Source organism: Patella vulgata, chromosome 4, assembly GCF_932274485.2.
Source record: "Patella vulgata chromosome 4, xgPatVulg1.2, whole genome shotgun sequence".
Classification (NCBI taxonomy): Eukaryota; Metazoa; Mollusca; class Gastropoda; family Patellidae; genus Patella; species Patella vulgata.
The window spans coordinates 64718966-64742883 of NC_065882.2; the positions used below are offsets into that span (position 1 = coordinate 64718966).

The 23918-nt window shown below is 35.1% G+C and overlaps 2 protein-coding genes and 1 long non-coding RNA gene across 3 annotated transcripts in view; 2 read left to right on the forward strand and 1 right to left on the reverse strand.

Moving 5' to 3' along the window:
• LOC130012407 (collagen alpha-1(IX) chain-like) overlaps positions 1 to 2507 on the forward strand; it is a 50187-nt gene extending 47680 nt beyond the window's left edge. Inside the window, exons 5-9 of the mRNA XM_056100266.1 lie at positions 108 to 240; positions 813 to 1038; positions 1546 to 1716; positions 1979 to 2059; positions 2490 to 2507. Coding sequence (XP_055956241.1) covers positions 108 to 240; positions 813 to 1038; positions 1546 to 1716; positions 1979 to 2059; positions 2490 to 2507 — 629 coding nt within the window. The remainder of the gene's footprint in view (positions 1 to 107; positions 241 to 812; positions 1039 to 1545; positions 1717 to 1978; positions 2060 to 2489) is intronic.
• A 6657-nt stretch (positions 2508 to 9164) lies between these two features.
• LOC126819597 (uncharacterized) lies at positions 9165 to 12171 on the reverse strand. Its single transcript, XR_007679696.2, has 3 exons — positions 11903 to 12171; positions 11381 to 11449; positions 9165 to 10083 (listed from the first exon to the last, which is right to left on the reverse strand). It is a non-coding gene; the product is annotated as an uncharacterized LOC126819597 (long non-coding RNA).
• An 895-nt stretch (positions 12172 to 13066) lies between these two features.
• Positions 13067 to 19083, forward strand: LOC130012408 (cuticle collagen 34-like). The gene is made up of 8 exons (XM_056100267.1): positions 13067 to 13114; positions 13754 to 13816; positions 14313 to 14372; positions 17645 to 17698; positions 17956 to 18003; positions 18142 to 18198; positions 18371 to 18415; positions 19018 to 19083. Exons 1-8 carry the CDS (start codon positions 13067 to 13069, stop codon positions 19081 to 19083), a joined length of 441 nt encoding a protein of 146 aa, XP_055956242.1.
• The last annotated feature ends 4835 nt before the right edge of the window (positions 19084 to 23918 follow it).

The following is a 23918-nucleotide window of genomic DNA, read 5'->3' on the forward strand; positions in this document are numbered from 1 at the left end:
TTAGACTGCTTGTGAATTCTAATAAATATATTACATAAGGGGTCGTTTCTAAACACTTCTCTCGGGATGCTAATTGTCAACAATCGATATTAATGTATCTGTTTCAGGTTTTGATTTTATATCTAAATATCAACTAGATAATGTATTACGACAACCTGGTGTTAAAAAAGTTAGAGGTTCCAATGAATTTCAAGTAGCATATAAAATAAGTAGAAGAGCAAAATTAAGAATAAAAACAGAGTAAGTATTATTTTTTTTACCGCTTGAAGGTTTGTAGATTAGAAAGCTGAGTTTAAGACAAATGGGGTTTAACGTCGACTCGACACAAACTAGGTCAGTTCGAAACTATAGTTCAATTTTATTTCAATAATTCGCCTGTGCGAAAGGGTCTTTAGCAATGGGAAAAAAACGGAGGACCCGGAGAAACTCACGACGTTGGATAGGTGACCATACTCCTCCTTGTCATGAACTTGCGGGGACTGGAAACCACGCCACTTGTTTTAGAAGATAAAAGTGTTCTTTAGCTGGAAGTACTTTAATTCTTGGCTAATAAAGCGAGATTTTGGCTTCTAAAATCCAGGTAAAGACCATCGCTCCAGTTGATTATAGGTATTGAAGGATGCAATGCACGAGGCAGGACGTACCTACTACTTCTAGAATACCTAATACCACTTTTTATTTGAGGAGCTGAAATAGCTAACAAATCTTTGGTATATTTTCGTGTTTGTTTGAATGTCATCCATCAAACCCAGAGCTCGTATAAAGTGAATCTGTTCTCTCTAAATTTATCTTCATATTTTTCTTTATTTCAGTCAACTTTTTCCTAACGGTCTTCCAGATCGTTTTTCATTTGTCAGTACTTTTCGTATGCAAGGAAGAACTAGGAGAGAACGATGGAACTTAGTACAAATTCTAGATACGAGGGGACAACCACAATTTGGTATCCGTCTCGACGGTAAAAAAAAATCTATAGAATTCTATTATATAAATTATGAAGGAAGAATAACAACTTTAGCATTTCAGCAAAATCTAAAAAGTGTAAGTATCTTTTACCACTAGCCTTATAGCATATCTGCACAATCTATAACGTTTAAGTATATCATACCATCAGACTTATAGCATATCAGCAATATCTATAAAGTGTAAGTATATCTTACCATCAGCCTTATAGCATATCAGCAAAATATACAAAGTGTAAGTATATCATACCACCAGCCTTATAGCATATCAGCAAAATGTAAAAAGTGTAAGTATATCATACCACCAGCCTTATAGCATATCGACAAAATACATAAAGTGCAAGTGTCTCTACCATCAGTCTTATAGCATATCAGCAAAATCTATAGAGTGTAAGTATTTATTACCATTAGCCTTAGAAAACACGGGTGGTTATTACCAATTTTTAAAAAAAACCTAAATGTTCATAATATAAGAATGTCATATCTGTTTCGCTTTCCTCTGCGGAATAAGACCTTCTGCAATCGAAAAATGTATGCTGTTCATTAGTAACTTATATTTAACTCTGTTTATGGGTTTTTTTTTCAGTTATTTAATAAAGATTGGCATAAAATACATTTTAGTGTAGGAAGAGAATATGTAGAACTTTATGTAGATTGTCAACCTATAGCCTCTAAACCTAAAATACCATGGCGTCCTATAGATGTTAATGGTGAAATGGTGCTAGGTACCAGAGAATCAGATGGTAGAACAGTTCCTGTAAGTATACCAATATTTTGTTTTCTTGGGCAACGCGTGTACATGTGGGGGGGGGTATTCGAAAAAGCACATTGCTATTTTGTTCAAGAATAATGGAAACTGTCTTTTGTACAGTGTGGAAACGTGTATTTTTGAAGAGAATACGTAGTTCATGTTTCAGGAAAACGAAATACCGCTTATGACAATGAATACCCGTATTCAATAAAACCGACAGTATTAAGATCAAAACCTTTTATTTATTATTCTATTGTTTTTATTTCAGTTTGATCTTCAATGGATGGTGTTACATTGTGATCCTTCCAAACCAGAACGTGAAACTTGTGATGAGTTACCTCCCCCTTCAGTGAGTAAAACCAAAGCGTAAAATAAAAATTGAATACGGTGAACGGGAACATACACTCTGTTGATGTTTTTAAAAGAAATATGAAATTCTTGAACTAACAAGCGTAAATCTTTACTGTTCCTTTCCTTCATCTTTAAATATTAACAAGCCGATGAAGATATCGTATATGAGAGATATTAGTACACAGTGCCTTCTAAACAAACTAGACTAGAAATCTTAGTGCAATAGTGCAACGCATTAATGTTCAATATAAAAAATAGGCTAATGGAATTTTTACTCTCTTAATAAGAATAAGATTTTAACTTAGAAAAAATAGTAGTCGATGAGGAAGAATGAATTCTTCCCACACACGTCTGTGATAACGTTTGCAATGTGATATTACCTAAAACAGTGTCGTAGAAGCACCTAATATTATGTTTGATTATTTCAGCCCGTAATCAAGGTATGAGTAGTGCACATTATAATCCTAGAAATAGTTTACTGTAGTTATTATATTAGTCATACATAATACTTATTAAAATATCTACATCGTTTCGAGGGGGGGGGGGGGTATTCTTACCTGGAAAAATTCTGTAGATCAATGGCATTGTTCATTGGTGTCAAAATAGAATGTGCTTATGCAAAACCTACACTGAACCACTTTAAATTCATGATGACAAAACTTGCAATAAATAACTCTTTTTGTGGATAAAAAACATCAAATGGGTGTAATATATTCCAGTTAAGATGTTAATGTTTTTCATATCTTGATGATTTCCTCGGAGTAAGAAAATATAAAGATGTGGCCAATGAGAAAATTCTAGATATTGTAGATAATTTTAGTAACGATATGTGTTTGATCATTTCAGACCCAAATTAAGCCAAAAAACGATAGTCGTAAGGTATGATTTGAGCACCAAGTAGCCACATTAATAACCCATATTAGATAATACACTCTCACAAATTCATCATTAGCACTATTTTCCACATTAACCCTATTTTTGTAGATTTCTTAGTCCTTTTAACCCTGTCTAAATACTTGGTTTATGACTTGTCTGTTTCTCCATTCATATTGATTTCTCTATACCTACCTTTTTTGTTAACCATAACTTCTTCTTACTCTAGTGCACTACCCTAATACTGTCTTGTTCATTTAGGGGGCAGGTCTCTGATTTTTAAGTCTTTGGTACTAAACAGAAATCAGATTATCTGCTTCATAGTTTTTTCGATTAAACTTGCCATCAATTCCCTTGCAAATATTTACAAGTAGTTAAAGTCGAAATGGTTTCCCAATACATCATAAATTATGCCCACTCCTCAGAAACCTCATGGATTAAGATATTTGCAAGGGAGAAAAAAAAATATTAAAAAAATTGTAAAATGAATGTTTAAAATATATGACCCTGTAGTTATATTAACTCCGTAGAAAACCAATGATTAAATCAACACTGTTCTGTAGAATTTATACCACCACCCGTAGTACAAACCTCCAACCTCATCATACAACTTTCATTCTGTGCACATAAACTCTTTAAAAACATCATAATAGTCAGATTGCTGTAACCACCCAAGAAAGTAATCTTTTATTAATACATTAGTATTTCTATTGACAAAATTAACAGTTTTAAGTAGAATTTAATATAAATATACAAATAGTTATCCTGCATTATTTAGTTCAATAACATACCAATAAGAATAGAAATGTTCCTATTTTTAAAATAACAGAAATTAGTTTTCCTTAAGTACACTTAGAATTTTTTTCCAATCATTTATTAATGAATCCACTTTGTATAATATCTATATTGAAATGTACTATGTATCTGCTGCGATATGCTTGCTTGCTCGCTTTAGCTGCCTATATTATTTTTGCTTTTAATAACACTGCAAGCGTTCATTACACAGCTTCGCCATTTCTCTAATATTTTTGGTTACAGGTTGCATGAGATCTTCCTCCTATAGATTATCTCCTGGAAGCTGTTCATCCAAGTTAACTCGGGCTATGGTTAAAATATTTGCATGTCTGATCAATCATAGCATAAATATATACTTACTTTTGCCAGCTTAAGCAGCGAGAAAAGCCTAGAAAACGCAAGCGGCCTAGAAAGCAGCGGCTGAGCCCAGATAAACCAGCAGATGAGGTCACAGAAAAAGTTGAATCCGGAAATGATTTGCTGTCGGCGGTATATTATATTTTATTGCATGTTGTTTCTCCTTCATTGTCGCTTTCTGGTGTGCAGATTGAGTCGGTTAAAGGATCTAAACCTCTTTGATTTAGGCCAAACTAAAATACTGACTTAGGTGAATTTGGTGTGTTATTTCGATTAGAGACGAGGCAAGCTCTGTTTGATGAAAAAGAAAATCTCAAATTTTACTCAATGTTTGGTTTACTTCGTCACAATTGGTTGCATATCAACTCTGCCTATATTTATAGACGTAAAACGTTTAACGGGGACAGATCTCCCCACCCCCTCCACACAAACCAAATTAAATGAAGTCCAATAAAAGACACATTTTTGTCTATAACCCAAATCAAAGAGGTGTAGTCATTTGAAAGAAAGGGATGTTTCATAAATTTGGGTATGGAGAGACGAACGTCTTAAAGCGACAACGTAGGCTTTTGATCAGTTTAAATTGAATTATTATTATAGATATGGTGGCGGTTGCCTATATATTAGTTAGCATGCTTGTATTATGTTAAAATCTTCACAAAGTAACGTATATTTTTAAAGTTTAAAAAATACGTTACCTGAAATATTAATTATATAAAATCCCATGTAATCACCCGAGCAAAGCTTGCCAAATAGCGCCTCACTGACCTCCATAGATATATTATAGTAGTTAATCTATATTTATCGACATGACCACAAGTCTTGACAATTCTTCCTGATAATAGGTAGAACCACCAGACTGTGACGTCACCTGTCCAAGAGGTCCGCCTGGCAGAAATGGAACGAGAGTAAGTATATTTTATGGCGTCTTTCAAAAAAGTTAAAAAATAATACAAATATTAATAAACAATAGGGCAGATATCAATGAGGTGTTAATAAATGACTTGACTGGATTCTTTTAATTAGGGACCACAAGGGCCTATAGGGAGACCAGGAGAACCAGGAGCACCAGGAGCTTTAGGACCAAGGGGCGAAAGGGGATCACAGGGACCACGTGGAAGAGATGGAAATGACGTAAGTGGCTGAAAAGTATAATTATACATGTACACATAATAGAGTATTCTATATTTTATCATGGCAAAATTGCAAAAATAAAACGGTGCCAATTTTTTATGGACAATTATTATACAATGGTTTTTTATATTAATATATTTATTATAAAGTAGTGTAATCAACATACTAGTATTGTTATGGACAAAATTAAAGATGCATTATGTAAGATTTAGATAAAGAGCTAGTCATTCTTGCTATAATAGTTTGAAAATAGATAACGTAAAAAGAATAATTTAAATATTTCATTCAAATTACTCTATTGCGAGCGAAGATATTAGCCTTTGAAGGTTTGACAAGACGTGTACAATAATTTCAACCACCGTACTGGTTATTCGAAGCTATGTCTCGCTCCTCCATTTTTAGCTTAAATCAAAATATGGCTGAACTGTTCTAATCTATTTAATATCGGAGAAATCCGATGCCATCGAGAGTTGAGTATGGCCTGGATAAGTTAATTAATGTCTTAATTAATAATTTAGATAAAATTTCAGGCCTAAAGAAAAACCTTCAATAGGCTGATTTAGCTCTTGCATAATGTATGTTTAACAGTTTTAATTAGAATTTAAAACAAAAATATACAAATAGTTATCCTTCATTATTTAGTTCATATAATATACATATATTTTTGCTATACCTATGCGTTATTGGTGTTAGGGGCGAGCAGGCACACCAGGAGAACCCGGATCACAGGGAAGAGCAGGAAGAAAGGTATGTTGCATAATTAAGTTTACAAAAAGGTGTCAAACAATGATTGGCGCTTGACTAGGTCCAAATCTCTGTGTGGTACCACATATTTGTCAAATCCAATTATCAGTTGACAGTAATGGCGCGTGTGGGGCACATATGAAAAGTGTACTTCTTCGAATGGGACGAAAATCCTATCGGCGAAAAAACATTAACCTGCACTTTAAATAAAACTGGCTGAGTCCGCTGCCTCATGTGCATCGCATAAGAAACCATAAAAATGAAGTTGACAGCAAAAAGGGAAAACAAGTTCATTTACTCCTTGTCGGCACAAGCGCTAAAGTTTACATGTAGTTTGTGAACAGTACAGACTTACAACTGACAAATATATTAAATACATTAGAATTTACCAAATAAATTGCTGGCCAACCAAATCTAAAAAACGTCCACACGCCGGAGGTTGATTCAGTCTACTCATTGCTGAATGATTCGGACAATTTCACTTTTTTCCCAGTATTAAGGAATTTTAGCGAGAGTCCACATACTCTTTTTAGGTTATTCCTTTTGAATGATTCGGACAATTTCCTTTTCTTCACAGTATTAAGGAATTTTAGATTATTCCTGTAATAATAAAAAATTATATAATTGTGCCTTTTATCGCTTTAAAGGGTGAACAAGGTGAAACTGGAAGAACTGGTGGATTAGGACCACAGGGACCAAAGGTCAGTTATTTTTAGTATGTGAAAAAGTATGGCATTACATACCTATTGTTTATGAATATTTGGTAAAACAATAAATAAAACGGATCAAGAACATAAGTCATGGTAGATACACGTATTTAGTACCGCCTGTTTAGTTAAGTAATTGGATATTATATTTGATTGTATTATACAGGGTGATAGAGGTCAAGCAGGACTTCCGGGAAGACCAGGAGAACCAGGCACTAGGGTAGGAATAAATATTGATTACCATAACCTAATCAAATAGAGGACAATGGCAAAAGAAATGTGCATACATCATAGGATAAATTAAAAGAGCTTGCGCGTTCCATGGACGGAAAAGTAATATCTAGATATGGACAATAATGGCAGGGGTCGTCCTTTACATATGATGTATCAACGGCTAATATCAACTAATTTTTTTCTAAAACGAAAGTTACCATGAAACACGTTCACTTTTCTATTAATAACATTTCTCTTTTTTGTATAGACAGCAGCATGTCTAAATATATATGTTTTATGTCTTGATTAGGGATAAATTGACCGTGCTTTTGCTGAGAGTCTTTGACTCTCTGACCCCGAGACTATTAATGACAGAATGTTGCACCTTTTAGTCTTACACAGATTCACATTAAAAGATCTGAAAAATATCCGATTCTTAACCGTTATTAAAAGTCCGATCACCAGACATCCACTAGTGCAAGGAATTTATTCTTTTTCCCATTGAGAACTACGAGTTGGGATGTGACGCGAGTATTCCTATTTATAAAAGCTTTTGGTAATTCTTTCGCGCCGATTGAGTGACGAACGCAGATGAGGATTGCCTGGCACGATTGTTAAAGGGCTTGACACAGGACAGTGTCTAGTCGTTCGTACGGGACGAGAAATCGAGGTCCTATAAAAGAGCCGAAATAAGAGTAGGCTGTAACGCCGCTGTCCGGGTAAAATTTCCCTCATATCACACTGTATGGCATGCACATCTTCATTAGTTAAATTGGTGCAGAAGAGTGGGATGTTAAACCCCATTTCATGTCATTTCTCTTTTTGTCTGACAGATGAAAAAGAGAAACGGATCTTTTTTCCGTATAACTTTTTGTCATAGGTTCAACGTCCTACTGAATTGCAACGACAGTACTAATGAAGACATGCGTGTACTAAAATTTGTGCTATGAGGGATTTTTTTCCGAACAGCGGTGCTACACTGTAAAACTTTTTCCGTAAAATTTACGGACAAATGGCTGGCAGCTAGGTTGCCAACCAATGTACGTAAAAATTACGACACACCGTAAATATATTTTTACGAACATGTCGTAAAAATTACGTCCAAAGATTGGCAACCTAGCTGCCAGCCATTTGTTCGTAAATTTTACGGAAAATGTTTTACAGCTGTAAAAAACTTATGGTATGATAAGCATCAAAAAGACATTTACTTAAGATTTAAAACAGAATTTAATTATTCAAAACAATATAAGATACAATTAATTCCTCAAAAATGCTTTTACATGATAGTTTAAGATATAATAAAAGACCTGAAAATACTGGAAATTGGAGATTACTGTCAGTAAGTAAAGCTAACAACTGCCTTAAAAAAAAACAAACCTGTCAACCACAAATTCATATTTTTAACACATTTGATCAAGAGCAGATTTGATATTACAATATGGAGAATGTTTAGAGATCTAACATATTCTTTGGCTGTCAAGCAGTTTGGTGGTATACTTCAACAAAAACAAAGCTCCTTTCATAATTCTTCATTAATAATAATGAACATTTGTACATGGAATAGTGACGACTTTAAAAAAAAAAAGAGAATTTGTTGCCCTATTAACAAGGGAAATAACTCTCCAAAATATTTATCAAGTTCTCACAAGACAAGCAAACAAAAATTCCCAGCAATTAAAAAATGTATGTGAAAATTTACATGGATGTATCAAATAATGGGTAGCAACAAAATATAAATTTAACAATAATGAAATTATCCATTCAAATTCTTGTACATGTAACATTTACATTATAATATTCAAATGAATTTTTTTTATAGTAGAACAACAACATTCTGAATCTATTCTACAAATATATAATCAGTGTGTTACAATAGAATTATCCTCAAATCTTTTTCTAAAATCTTAACCAAGGTGTTGTAATATTTACCTCAAATCTATTATTTAAAACATCAACAACATGAAAGTAAATTATAACAGTAAAACATGATCTAATGAAATAATGAAATCATTCAAATTTTTGGAATTAATGAATTTGCATTCTAAATGTTTAAATGAACAATTTAAAATCTAACAATTATTGAACCCCAAAAGTATCATGACTTTAAAACAAGAACAGCATCAATGCAGAATTCCTATTATTCCACCTTAAATGTACAGCTTGTTTCAATGATTAGCTTAATCTCTGTTTGAAAATGTATATCATTAAATTTTCCACAATAACTCTGCCTAAGCATGTACATTCCTTAGTGAGAATGGCATAAATTGATTCAGTTCGTAGATAAAAATTTAGATGGAACTCGACTACTGACAAAGTTAATGAACCAGTCCCAAAATGAAATGTGTAGATGAGAGTTACACAATTTTAATGTTTATGCAACACGGCCGCATATTTAGAGACAAAATGAACTGAGGATAATTTTACAAATGTACCAAATTGTTGATGGACAAATTAAATGACCAAAAGATTTTTCCATTAAAGTAAACGGACATCTTATCAAAAGTACAATAAGAAGATCAAGTTTAATTAAGAAGATTCATTAAAAAGATTTCTTGCAGTGCGTTTAAAGTCTCATTTACAAAGTATCACTCATAAAAGGGTTGTGGCTCGGTCCCTTATCACCTATTTTATACACACTATGTGCTGGTGTATAAAAACTAACCATAAACTCAATAGGCCTATCCCTAAAGTTTGCATGCATGAACATTATTGCATCATAGGTTGCAACGATACATATCACAGTATTTCTTCTTGGACGTGTTTCCAGCTCCCTAGCCACTGCTTTTCCATCTGACGTTTTTGATTCAAAATGTTCCTATATCCGTGATTTGTGGTTCGCCGGAGGGGAATGTACTTTCAGCGGGACACATGTTTCATTGCCGAAAGCCATCTTTTCTCCTTCTTGTCACATGAACTACAGGGGAGTATTCTGCATCGGATGAAAATGGACAGTTAAAATATCTGTACCATGTTAACCAAACCGTGGTCCAGAATTTAAAGCACCTTGAACCAAAATGTGGCATCTATACCGTCGTATACCTTCTCACAGTACCGGTATATTGTTGCTATTGTTGTAACTGTACTTCGTCCATTTAAAGTTTGACAGTTTAGTGATTAGTTATACCACTTTTTGGCACACTCGAGTCTTCCTCTTTTTCATGATTTCTGTGCGTTATCTGGGTTAATTTCAAAAATGCACCTGCAAAACAAATATTCTCAATCAGGTTGTTTCTTATGACATCCATTTCAAAAGAACACATTTTAATTAAGGAAAAGGGAGCTAAATGTGCGAGAAAATGAAGTTTCATGTCCACAAACAGGAGACTAAAGAGAGAGAGAGAGAAATGGGGTTTAACGTCCACTCGACACAAACTAGGTCATTTCAGGACTAACATATGGTTTTAATTTTATTTCAATAATTCGCTTGCGCGTAGGGGTCTTTAGCAGTGGGAGGAAACCGGAGGACCCGGAGAAAAACCCACGAGGTTGGACAGGCGACCCTACTCCTTGCCACGTACAACCGGGGATTCGAAACCACGCCAGTTGACTCAATGACAGACTTTATGGTACAGCGCGCACGTGCTAACCATTCAGCCATCCAACCCCCCCAGCAGACTAAACATATCACAAATACTATCAGTGTATACTGGAATAACCAGACTGCCATTCAATTTGGACATATTTCGCCGAGCATAACTGATTACAAATTACACTAAAAACAGAAACGACTGAATGTAAATCAGTTTATAGACATTCATAATAGATTATTATCGTTGCGACCCATTGTGTTCATTTCTCGGGGCCAAAGAATACAGATTTAGCTCCTTTAAGTTAGGTTGAACTTTTCTGATCATGATTCATATTGGTAGTAGCTGTAACTAACGTAACACCCATTGCTTTCCGGGTTAAAACCCATGCTTTCTTCTATCGTTACCGCATCTTGGGTTTCTGATCAGATTTTTGGACTAAGCAGTGGCGACTCTGCACCTATGACAGGTAAATCTAAAAGCAGACTAAAATAGGATTCACCTGTTGCTAATAAGACCTACCCCAAGGTTCAAGCTGGGAGAGAGAAATGGGATTTAACATCCACACACAACACAAACTAGGTCATTTTTGGACTAATAAACATAGAATTTTATTTCAATAATCGCTTTAACCGTAGGTCTTTTATAAACAGTGGGAGGAAAACGAACGACCCAGAAAAATGAACACGGTTAGTCAGGCAATCTTACTCCTTTCAACGCCACTTGACTCAAAGACATAGGCTTCATTCTGACCTAACTAAGGCCCATGTTAGACCATGGATCTTATATAAGCTCCATGGTTAGACCATTCGTCCAACCACCCCTCAAATTTCAAGGTCCAAGCAGTGGGCAGGAAGTGTTGGTTTTCATTAACAATGCGCTCAACTCCCAAAATTATTATCTTCAGTAAGTTCAATCTTATAATTTTTCTTTACCGGTAGGGCCTACCTTTGAAAAAATTTTACTAACCCAGAGAAAGGCTGGGTAGCCCACTCTATAGATGACAGGAATGACACTCAAGGATGCAATAAGCTGTGCCTAAAAAAATTAGTAAAATAAAAAATTAAAGATCATTATCCAGACAATGCATTGACAATTCAATAAATTCTTAATAATGGTTTTCAGTGGTAGGCCTAGCCTACAGACCTGAGACTATGAACTTAATGAAGCCCAGAAATGTTAGCCCTTCATAGTTCATATATTTTTTTTCTATATCAATGTTATTATTATGTCATCCGAGTAGCCTCAACTAGAACTGAAGCCTCCAAAAACAATGCGAAAAAATATTAGGCCTAGCACTAACACCAGAGTGTATTTTTACTCTGTGCTAACACTAACACTGTGACAGTGTATGTGAGTATCATGTATGTCCATTTGTCTAGAAGTAGAAGAGTCTATTCCTACTATTTCATAAATCAGTTACCGTACATTTTTACGAATGCTAAGAATCAATCTATGTCAAACAAAGATGTGTCCCTACTGTATACTTACCTAAAACTGCAATGTTTGGTATTGACTGTAGTGTTCAACTATTGTGCTCGATGTTGAGGGATTCCTCTTTGCCGCTAACTAACGGTCTTCGCAGTAATGGCGCCCAGGAAGACCGATGACGTCACTTTAATTTAAACACCCGTATGTCATATTTACGGACGAAATTCTGTATTTCTTAAATATTAACAGACTCGTGTCTGTAATCAGGATAACAGACCTGCGCTGTAGGCGTTTTACAGAAACAAGTCTGTAAAAATTACAGAAAAGGCTTACAGTGTATGGTCTACTCTTACTTCGAATTCTAACTGTCAAGATATTTTTACGTTCACTCCAATGTGTACACGGACCTCGATTTTCGTCCCATCCGAACGACTAGATGTCCTTCTGTAATAAACGATACCATGTTTTTGTTTCTTTCGTTTTATATTTCAGTTAGATGTAATATGAACGTGTTTTCTGTAGTTTAATATACACGTACTTGTTTACCTAACTGTGAACTGTTTATTTTGGACCCTGGAAAATACCTGCATAAAATAATAATAATAACATAATATGCACTAAAATACCCCAAACTGTGAATAACTAACGCAAACATGTCGCCATTCTCATTTAAAAAAACTCAATTTAAACGTTATAGTATATTACCTTAATGCATTGAAAGAATGATAAATTTCTGCTGACTTCAGTAATATTTTGTACAGTGGAACGCTGTTCCTTTTTCTACAATTTACTGGAATTGACAGCGATTTTGTCTATCTAATTATAACATTACATACTTTATGTATTGTTGTTAGTTTCCTGTCATTGAAATAAACACTTAATGGAATTCTTATTACTTACATATGATATATATTCTATTGTTAACAAAAAACTCGAACTGGTCTAATATTTATGCCATATTACACATGTGCATACATGGAGAAGAAAAATTCCAGTGTGTTAGCCGAGGTACTGGTATAAACAATAAAATGTCTGATCCACTAATGGTTTAAAGATGGGAAAATTGTGTCTGCAAATGCGAATAGACAGTTAAATTTGACCCATGTGCGACAGTTAGAATCTGGATTGTATACCTAGCAATTCATATACTACTTAACGAACTTGGGAATTAACAAAGTGCTTGTGAACTAGAGCGACAAAACGAAACCGCTGCTGACACGAAACATGGGCAACAACTATTTCTGCGGTGGTACAACAAGCTCAATGCACTTGGTATTTTCCGTCATCTGTGGAATACTCCATTGCATTTTCCGGACGGTCACTCCATTGAATTTTACGGAGGGATACTCCATTAATATTCCCGGAGGGATACGGCATTGGGGGTTCTGGAATTGAATTCTCTCAACAGCAAGAAAGCTGACATTTAAAATAAACTCCAGAATTTAGGGGCACAGGACATGTACCGACTGAACTCGATAATATCTCCACCAATAATCAAACATGTTCCCCGTTCTTGACTACACCAATATCCTACCCACACTACTTTAGTTATCGCGACTGACAGTAGAACTGTGCCAGAAAAGAATGTCATGTCACCCGATTGTAGTTCTGTAAATTTGGAAGTCCGTGTTGCACAATCGAGTACCCTACTTACTCCCAACTCCACCTTCCCCTCTCAGTTGGTTACGACAGAAATGCTTAGTGGGCAGATTGATCCCAGCGTAGACGGACGTATCTGTCACCCAAATTTTAGAGGCAGAGAGGACTTTTGCATTTATGTAGTCTCTGACATCAGGTCTACTAATTTAACAAACGTTGCATTTGATTGGCATTCAATCTTTTGACATCAATAATATGTAAGCCATAGAATTTACATGATACAAGTTATTACTACTGTTATTATCTTTTCAGGGTCGCGATGGTATAAATGGGCGACCTGGTGAACCTGGTAAACCAGGAGATATAGGTGAAGCGGTAGGTGATTCGGACGATCTGACATGACACAATGTCAATAATTATTTATCATTAACTTGAAAACGTGACCTGTATGTGTTATGAAACGTCGATATTAAATAATAGAGTAGTAGTTATATCCATAATAATACCTTGTGTTGTGTTTTGTTATGAACCCTAACATTGCTCGGTTCGTTAAACCATGAACATGCCAAGAAGGGAACAGTGTAGACTGTAGAGCAACTTCTTTATCTATGAAAAGTAGTCCCTAACAAATTTTTCGTGGAGTGGACAGGAAACATGAATTCAGAATTTTAAGGTTCTGTTCACAGTCTTTATTTTATTGGGTTTGGTGAAGATTTACAACCCTTTAGTTCCATATTCATTTTTAATTTCTAAATCTAATTTAGGAATACGGGTTAAATTTGGTTAAAAACGAATTTTTTCATTAATACTAAATCAAAAAGAAGTGATGTCTAATATTAATTGAATTCTATATTCTGTTTTGTTTTGATAGATTATTGGTCCTGTAGGACCAAAAGGTGATAGAGGAGAACCAGGACGGGATGGTGATGAGGTGTGTCCTTTAAAATAAATCTTAACGATTGCTTTACCTGAAATTCATTAAAGTATCTGTTCTTCCTGCTCTCGACTATTACAATTTGTCAAATTTGTTACAATGTAAATAAAATTAGAGTTGTGTCCCCTTCCACGAGTTCAACAGTGCCGTAGGATGACCCGTGCACTTTACAGAAAGTTGGTCTCGACACGGTTAATGTGCACGCTTCAGTTGCGTGTCTCGAACTGATTTCTGACTACCCCGCACTCGCTTTGAGTCGATAAATAGCCATGGCACGTGCAATTCTCTACAAATATATCAACTATTACAGCCGTAAAAAATCTATTGTTGACGATTTTGAATAGCAGTAAAATTTAGCTTCTTGGTTATTACAGCAGCTTTAGTAATTACGTTTGTTTTATTTTTTAAATTGCTTTATCATTAACTGTACCGTTAAGAGCGGGATCTTTTGGTTAAGTACAAATACTATCTCTGAATCACTTTCTTTAGCAGGAACATGATACTAGCAGTAGTTTCATTTTACTTTGACAAGTTTCTTAAAACAATTGTTGAGTTGTCTAAAGTGCTTATTTCTAAATTCAATTTCTTGTTCTAGCTTTCTGTTATGTTTCGTAAAAAAGTAGTCTTGATTATCCCGACCTGTCAATCAGACGTAGAATGGTCGATAGACTGGTTAAGCGAGACTAATTTCAAAACAAGGGCACGTAACCTATCTTTTACACAAAAGTGTCTGGATGTTATGGACGCAACTTGGAACCAGTTTTCAGTCTATTATTTATAGATGATTAATGGTCATAGCTTATTAAGTACAGCATGATCGTTTATTTAGTGACTATAATTGTGTGAAACTGATTTGAGGCTTGGCATATATATAAATATTGTGGCGTAATTGTCGAGATATTTGGAGATATTTATTTATGGTGGGTCACCCTACACAGTGGTTCAAGGAAGGGAATGAATGAATGAAATAGGGTTTTATGGCACGTCAGCTCCAACCGGAATATATTGCGCCAAACATATGGTGAATTTCAAGGAGGTGAAGCGCACGAGAGGTTTCGTTTTATGGGAATTCAAGGTATCATGGATTCGATCGCACGTATCCGTTCTTTGCTTAATAATAGTATTGACTTCACTGATGATTACTATTTCTCTGTAATTTACATGGTTAACAATATGCTGTGTTATTGTGTAAATGAGAGAGAGAGAGAGAGAGAGCTGACTTTTTTTAAAAAGAATAAATAATAAATATTTTGGTTGTTTTATAGGGTCGAAGGGGACGACCAGGACCACGTGGTCTACCTGGCGAAACAGCAGCGAAGGTAGGGTTACATGGAGAGCTCAACTGACTTCTACACTGGCGAGATCGCAATGCTCATACAGCTTATAGACTGATATTATTATTTCATGCTTACATAATATTTTAATAAATATTTTCTTCATATCAACATTTTTCATCATTGCCATCCCTTTCAGGAAAATATGCGCAAGCTTACAAAATAGCAATGTATACCTCAAATGATATATAGGCATATGCCTATTGCTTTAGCATAAATAATTTATAATTATAAAAAAACATCATTTCTGCTTAATAAGCGCCATTTTTAATTCATATCTTTATTTACATGGGGCGTTGGTGTTTGTGTTTGTGCATGAGTGCGTGCGTCTAAGCAGGTGCTTTGAATCATTGGTCTATATACTTCGCAAAAAGACGCCTTATGGCGTTGCATTTATTCTTTCAGAAACAATCAGCGCTGCTTTATTTAATCACGTGTAGAACATGAAGCATACATTTTAAATGTTATAAGTAATTACTATTAAAGTGGTCATTATTTTAATGCCAGAAAGCATGCGTGTAACATTTTTTTTTTTTTTTTTTTTCGTGTTTTTTTTTTTTTTCAATATTAATCACAAATTGGGTTATTTTTTTTATTTTTTGTTATTTACTAACTTTTTAACTAGACGTCATCCTAGACCTATCTTAATCTGGAAGACAGTGACTTCTGTTTTATGTAAGTTAATATAAAATCAACTATTATCGGGTAGTGGTTATGTCCTATAACCTATTCTTTTTTTGGTACTTTTTAGGGTGATAAGGGTACCAAAGGTAACCCCGGAGATGGTGGATTGAATGGTTTAAAGGTAAATTATTATTTCTCGGTGGTAGCAACAATTTAATTAGCCCTCTATGTTTCCAGTGGAACACATGGCCTTTGCGGTAGATTTCAATTCATTACGTTGCTTTGTATGTTCTACTCTGATGCTTGAATAACGATGGCGCAAGTTATGTCCAATCCATGACCACATGCGATCTTTGACTGAATGACTGACTGTTTCTATATGCGATCTGGGCATCGTATACGCAAGGACCTTCTTATAAAAATGTTAGTATTCAATGTCCCTGATTTACCTTTTCGTCTCCGACATTCGAGTTGAACATGGAGTTTGGTCTGCTGGTAAAAGATGTTTTTCCACACTGGTATCAGTATAATGAACACAGCACGAGCTTTGTAAATTCAGACTATGACATCCTTGACAGATTTAATTTGCAAATTTGCTTGTCAATTTTAATGATAATTCTTTTAAACAGGCATTGCCACTTTCACAAAAGAAATAAGTGTAACTAACGTTGAACAATGTCATATTTGTATGACGAAGGACTTAACATACTATTAAAATCCGTGCAAACTATAGTAAACTGGCTGAAAATGACACTGATAGTGAAAAGGTGGCATATTATGGTCATTGTCAGTCACACTCACACAAATGCAATTTCGTCCTATCCGAACGGCTATACGTTGTCCCTTGCCAGGACCTCTGTCCTGCTCCACTGACAAGGGGGGAACCACGCCGAAAAATCTGGATGAACTTTCTCGGCCAGTGCAGGGATCGGACATCCGATCTCCAGGTTCGCGAGCCAAAGTCTTATCCGCCTAGCCACTGTGGTTGATAGATAGATAGATTCATTTAGCACACACATATACAACAAAAATAAATTATATATTTATTAACATTTTTTATATATATATTTGGGGTCCCTGGCGGCTGCAGTCTAGTCCAGCTCTGGGTAAACCGCTAAAAACTGTGTACGACACCTAAATTAAAAGTTAAAATAGCAATGGATAAAAATATTTTTCACAATTTTTTTATAAAATCAAATCGAGTTAAATCGAACATTGTTTTTTTTTTTATCGACCATCCAATACCTCATTAAGCCTCATGGTTATAACCGTTCAAGTTATCTAAAGTTATATCTTGTTTATTTATTACAGGGTAATATCGGTGATCCAGGACCACCAGGACCACCCGGTCCACCAGGTAGACCAGTACGTTACTTTCTATAATTCATGTATACATGCTCATCTCTCGCTGTTATGTTTAGTTTGAATTGGGTTGGAGAGCAACTCGGGTTTACTACAATAAATCTAAAGTTACGGTGCAGAGTATCTAATCTATTTCCCGAAGCTTGGCATTTGTCACAACAGGAAACGTAGTAAGCGCCTATTATGACTTTTTGTAGTGAGTACCAAAAATTATTATGGATAATCATATAATTATAACCGTTTTGTTTTCATATTGACAGGGAATTCCAGGTGAAACAATCACTACTAACAGAATAGATCCATTACCTGTAAGTATAATGATCACATTTTGTATGGATAAATTACAGTCGGAATGCATTCCGTTGCTTGGGTAGATCTCAGTCTAGTAAGATATCGGATCGAAAGTGATGCATCCATCAGATTATAAGATATTTTGTATATTTTAGATTGGACCACAAGGAGCTGATGGAGCTCAAGGACCTAGAGGAGATCCAGGACAAAAGGTCAGTTTAGATACTTATTTGACGAGTAGACACGCTATATTACTTTGTTAAATTTTTCAAAAACATTGTGAGATATTTACTCCGGTATAAAGTTTCGTGTCGTGATAGCATCTCAACACCAATAAAACTTTATCTTTACTGTCCTTTTGGCTAAAATAAAATATATTTTTAGGGTCAAAAAGGTGAACCAGGAAAGGACGGCAGAAAGGGTACTAAGGTAAGTTCATTCAGAATCACCAGTCGAATACAACGTCACAATTAAAACGAAAGCGAGGGCTGATTGGCATCTAGTTTGAAACTGGTTATGTCTATATTTTCAGTAAGCAGAAAGACATATAAATCAAACCAATGGTATATTTCACGTAACTGATTAACTGATTAGTCGTCGAGAACAAAATTTATATGTGCCAAGTATTACATGAAATGGAGTTTAACTTCCTAATTTTCTGCACCGACAGGCCTAATGAAGAAATTTTGGCCCGACAGCAGCACAACGGCTTTCTCCTATTTCGAATTCCAACTGTCAAGGATTCTTTTACGTGCATGCTAATGTGTACACGGAACCTCGGTTGTTTTTATCCCACGTGAACGACTATATGTTGTCACTTACAAGGGGGGACCACTATGGAGAAGCCCAATGAACTTTCTTTGCCAACACAGGGATCGAACACGGGACCTCTAGGTTAGCAAGCCAACGTATTACTTACTGAGCAACCGCGGCGCCCACGTGAACTATAAGATAGCATGTAAAGGTGAGCCCAACACCGCCTAATTTTCCGACTAACTGAAACGTTGTCTTTTTTCTTTGTTCTGTTTTAGGGTGAACGTGGTGATGTTGGTTCACAAGGGAATACTGGTAAAGTTGGACCACAGGTAAATGCTTGATTTATTCATGATTATTACCACTTTTAGAAGTATTCATGTACTAGATGTAAATTCATAAAGCGTTTCGTCTCGTATAATTTTAAATCCTCTTTACACAATTTTAGAAAATAAAGTGATCTGGTTTTAATCCGGTTGTGATGGGACAAACAGTTTCGTTTCGGTTTGTTTACTTATTTTATTTCAGTTTTTGGCTGTTTTACATAAAACTAGCTCCGTGGACATGAAATTGTAAACGTAGGCATGTATCCACTTTGCCAGACGAAACCAGCTCATCAAATTCAATTAAATCGACACAATATTTAACCCAAACCTAAGCGGTCTTGTTATTTTATTTGCTTAATTTTGGCGTGTCAATGATGTATGTGTTTTCTTTTGTGCAGGGACCGGAAGGAGAGCCAGGTAGAAGAGGAGCAAAGGGTGATAAAGGCACACGAGTAAGACATTAAGCTAGTATCACTTTTATACAATAATCAGTCACATTTTTTAGGTTTTTCTCAACACGAGGAACTTCTTTGCCAGCAGGGAAGTATAAGGGAAGCAACTCCTATACTGGGAAGGCTACTGATTATTTCCCTTTGACTTAATTGAGTTATTACAAAGATGTCACAAAATCAGATCCAATTACTAGCCAATCCACCTAATTTTTCTCGCTTAAAATCAAAACCTCATCCTATGTTTGTTTAAACGCCTTTCATTAACCATATTAACTAAAACAATCAACAAAATGGTCATACAAAAGGGGAAATTTGACGGAGAACTGGTAATTGAAAAATTAGACCATCATTCAGGATCTCAATGTATCTTCATTAATTAACATTAATTCATCAGTCCATTTCTGCTATTTCATTTACACCATCCATTGCACTGCGCCATCTTGTACGTCATTCAAAACATTTATGATTGCCGATGTGTAGCCTAAAGCGCAGCAAGCTATAAAAGACGCTGTTCATCACTATGATTAAAGTCTCTCTGCGTCATTTATATCTTTCGGGATATATTTGAAACAGCTTAAAGTCTCTGGGCATCATGCCAAGGATTGATGGTCCTATTTCGTTCAGTATTTACACAGATATGATGAATTGAAAATTTGGCAATAGTCTTCATCCTCTGCAGAAGATATTAAACGGGATATGGTCAAAAGCCAGCGCCACCCGCAGTAAGAGACCCATTATATGATTTTGACCATATCCCGTTTCTATTGTTCACAGTGGATGCTGAATATTTACAAATTTTCAATTGCAGTTTTGCAGGATTCCGTGATCACATTTATGACGTTCCGAAACTTTAACCTATCAATTGTCGACAGCCCAAACTGAATGGAGCAGATCTTGTTCATATTCTCACCGTGGTTATTATATCACATGTTTTTGTAATTCACTAAACAAAATGCCATTTAAAATTCCATTTCTAGTTTGATCTGTAAAATAAATTGATTCTGTTGTTATTATTATTATTATTATTATTATTATTATTATTATTATTATTATTATTATTATTATTATTATTACGTTTATTTAATAATTTGACGGATTGAAGAGCCCTCTATTATTGATTTTATAGAGAAAAAGATCTCTCCGAATTTTAGCAGATTTGGATCTCCAAAACAAACTATACAAAAATTTGGGAGAGAGCGTTAGATAAAAATGAGTGTATGCAAAAAGTTATGTATGAATATTCAAACAGAAGCAGCCTTTAAGTCGTCGGATATATATTCAGGTGATATTTAACCACTGTGTGCGTTATCGTAATTATGCAAATGGGTAATGACGTGTAGCGGCGTATATTACTATCACCGTATATAAGTCGTCTGTGTCATTTATTTAAAAATTTATAATGGGTCTTCAATTTTTCAAATTATTAAATGAACGACTGCTTTTTGTCGCTTGTTATTAAATACTTTAATTTTATCTTTTCTTTCATTGCTATATCATTTAACACGACAATTCATTCACTCTAAGAGACAATATTTTTAGGGTATTGCCGGACAGCTAGGAAAACAAGGTGTTCAAGGTCCAATAGGGCCCAGGGTAAGGCTTCTTAATACCATTAATCCCAGATTCTTCCTTGCATATAACGGTTAAAATCACCAACAGCTTAGACTTTAAAACTAATTTTTAACTCTTAAGGTACTTAAATAATAAACATGAGCATAATATTTGTATAATTATTTAAACAATTTATTAATAAATTTATCTTTATTGCCAGTCGATGAAGTTTCGGAAGACCATGTATATTTTGCTTGTCTTTGTTTTTTTCTTTTGGCAAGGCATTGTAAATAAATGACAAAGGGATGTTAAGTTATTAATTAGTGTGTATTATGTTGATTTCTACAGGGTAGGAATGGAGAACCAGGTAAACCAGGAAGTAAAGGTGATGTCGGGAGTAGGGTACGTTTGTTATTAAAAGGTCAACTTCTTGGTAACCAATATCGCAATATATATAACCAGTGGCACAACTTAACCTATATCTGTATGACAAATGTAGCAATCTTGCTATTACCTAACCAATTTCTGTATAACCAATGGCGCAATACTGGTTTAACCAATGCCTGTATAACCAATGGCGCATTCGTGATACTTCGCTATAAGAACTGGTGCAAACTTGATATAACCAATTTCTGTTTAACCAACGGGGCAATTGTGTTATACGCAACTTGGTGATAACCAATTTCTTTATAACCGATGGGGCAATCTTGCTATCTAATTTCTTTGTAATCAATGGCGCAATCTTGCTGTAACTTAACCTATTTCTGTATAACCAATGGCGCAATCCTGCTATTTCTTTATAACCAATGCTTTGCTTAATTAGAAAAGATGCTTTACATTTCTTCGCGGCAAACATTAAATTTGGTAACAGGGTCGGTGGTGTTATTAATTTGTTATGTAGAAAACAGAATTTGGCAAATTAAAACTGTCCGAATCTTCGACAATGATCCGAAAGAAATTAGTAAGGGGACAATATATTAAGCACTTGAATCGTGTACTGTAATCAGTCGGTCTAATGAAGAGGACATACGTCATGAAGTGTTGCCTAATGACACCATGGTGCAGAAAGAATATGGCTATGCATAAAGTTGCTTTGAAAACTGTAAAACTGTTCATAAATGTTATTTTTGGTTTGAATTACTTCTAATTTATTCCCAAGGAATGGACAACAATGTGCTGCTTTCATAGTTCTATGTACTGCGCCCACACGTTTATTAACTATTTTTATTTATATATTTTGAGAATAAACAATCTTCAGTGAAGCGCATAATATTTAACATGTTAGATTAATTGGGCCATAAATAATATGAGAAATATTCTAGCCTTGTCGTTATTATAAATGCAATCGGTTAATCTTGAAAACCTGATCTGTTTGGTAAGCGATCATTTTGTTTGCTGTTTTGGTACTAAATAGATGCAGTGACTTTAAAGAAGATTCTGGTAGCCGTGGAATGATCGTCCTTTAATCGGATATAAACTACATAATATTGTGGTGGATTTGCGGAACGCATACAATTAGAAGGCTTTTGGCGGGGGTACTCGGATAAGGCCAGCGCACACAAAGCTCTGTTTTGTCCAATGATGCGATTCTAGTCTGCGATCGTTGCGTATGCTCATTTATGTATTACAAATCACTAACTGCTTTTAGCCTGCTGCATGTTTTAGCTTATGCCTATTCTGATGTAATCTTATTTATGATAATAATAAAAAAAAAACGCCCTAAGATTGTAATGGTTGATGGACAGGGGAGAAGAGGGTCCAGTTTTATGTTTCCTAACCTCAAAATGTTTTTGGATAATATTCAGACCATTTTTCGGTTTTGACTTACGTCAAATTAGGCTGAAACACTACTTTTAAAGTTGTACAGAAAACACTAGATGTACATTTTAAAATATCGTTATATCGATACTAGTATGGTGTTAAACACAACATTAAATGAACAAAATATACACAGATTTGGAATGGCATTTGGAACACCTCACTTTCCATGGCTTGGTATACTGGCAAACCCAGATTCTTGCCACCAGTTTTTAAAGGCTCTGGAAAGAGTTATACATATCAATGACAATGTAGACTATTATTTAAGGTGTAATTTGTTCTTTATTGATGGTGAGTAAGTTTTATTGGCATCTGTCGACTGTCCATTTTTTGTGTGAAGACTCTAGCGATGTTTGTCGTCATTGCTCAGTGGATCCTAAGGAAGATCGCCACCACTCATATCCATAATCGTATAAAACTGGATATAGGACAACGAATCGATTAGGAATTTTCCTAATCAATATCTGTATTATCAAATTTATTAGGACATGCGTACATGTACGACATAAACCAAATGTTTGCAAAAGTACTCTCAGTCAGTTGAAAACTAAGAGATCAGAGTTCATAGATCCCGTATTCGTCAAGAGGGCGTATGGCCACAGTACATAATTAATTTCCCCATTGGATCTAATGTTAATTCTCGTCTCTTTGACCACATGTTCGTGGATTTGGGCGCTTTCTATCTACCACAGATGGGGCAACAACATGTGACAATCGCTTGCTCAAAAGCATCTATGAGGTTCACCACAGATATCTTGAGATACAAACCTGACAGAAAATGTATATTCAAACCCTATTCTTCGATTCTAGACCAAAAACAAGACAATTATAGATTTTCATACCCCTACCGATCATTCTAAAATATCACAAAATATAATTTATGTTACCTTTTTTTCTACTTTCAGGGGCCGCCAGGACCTCGAGGATTTCCCGGTATTGTGTCGGAGAAGGGACAAGTGGTATGGGGCGACTTCATACAACAGTTCCAAGTACTACTCCAGTTGATTTTTATGCATGAACCGCACAGTACAC

Coding starts and splice junctions, on each gene's coding strand:
- LOC130012408 (XM_056100267.1), top strand. CDS start 13,067: ATGGGCAACAACTATTTCTGCGGTGGTACAACAAGCTCAATGCACTTG. Junction 14,373..17,644: donor CAGGACGGGATGGTGATGAG/GTGTGTCCTTTA, acceptor TATTTATTACAG/GGTAATATCGGTGATCCAGG. Junction 18,416..19,017: donor ACGGCAGAAAGGGTACTAAG/GTAAGTTCATTC, acceptor GTTCTGTTTTAG/GGTGAACGTGGTGATGTTGG.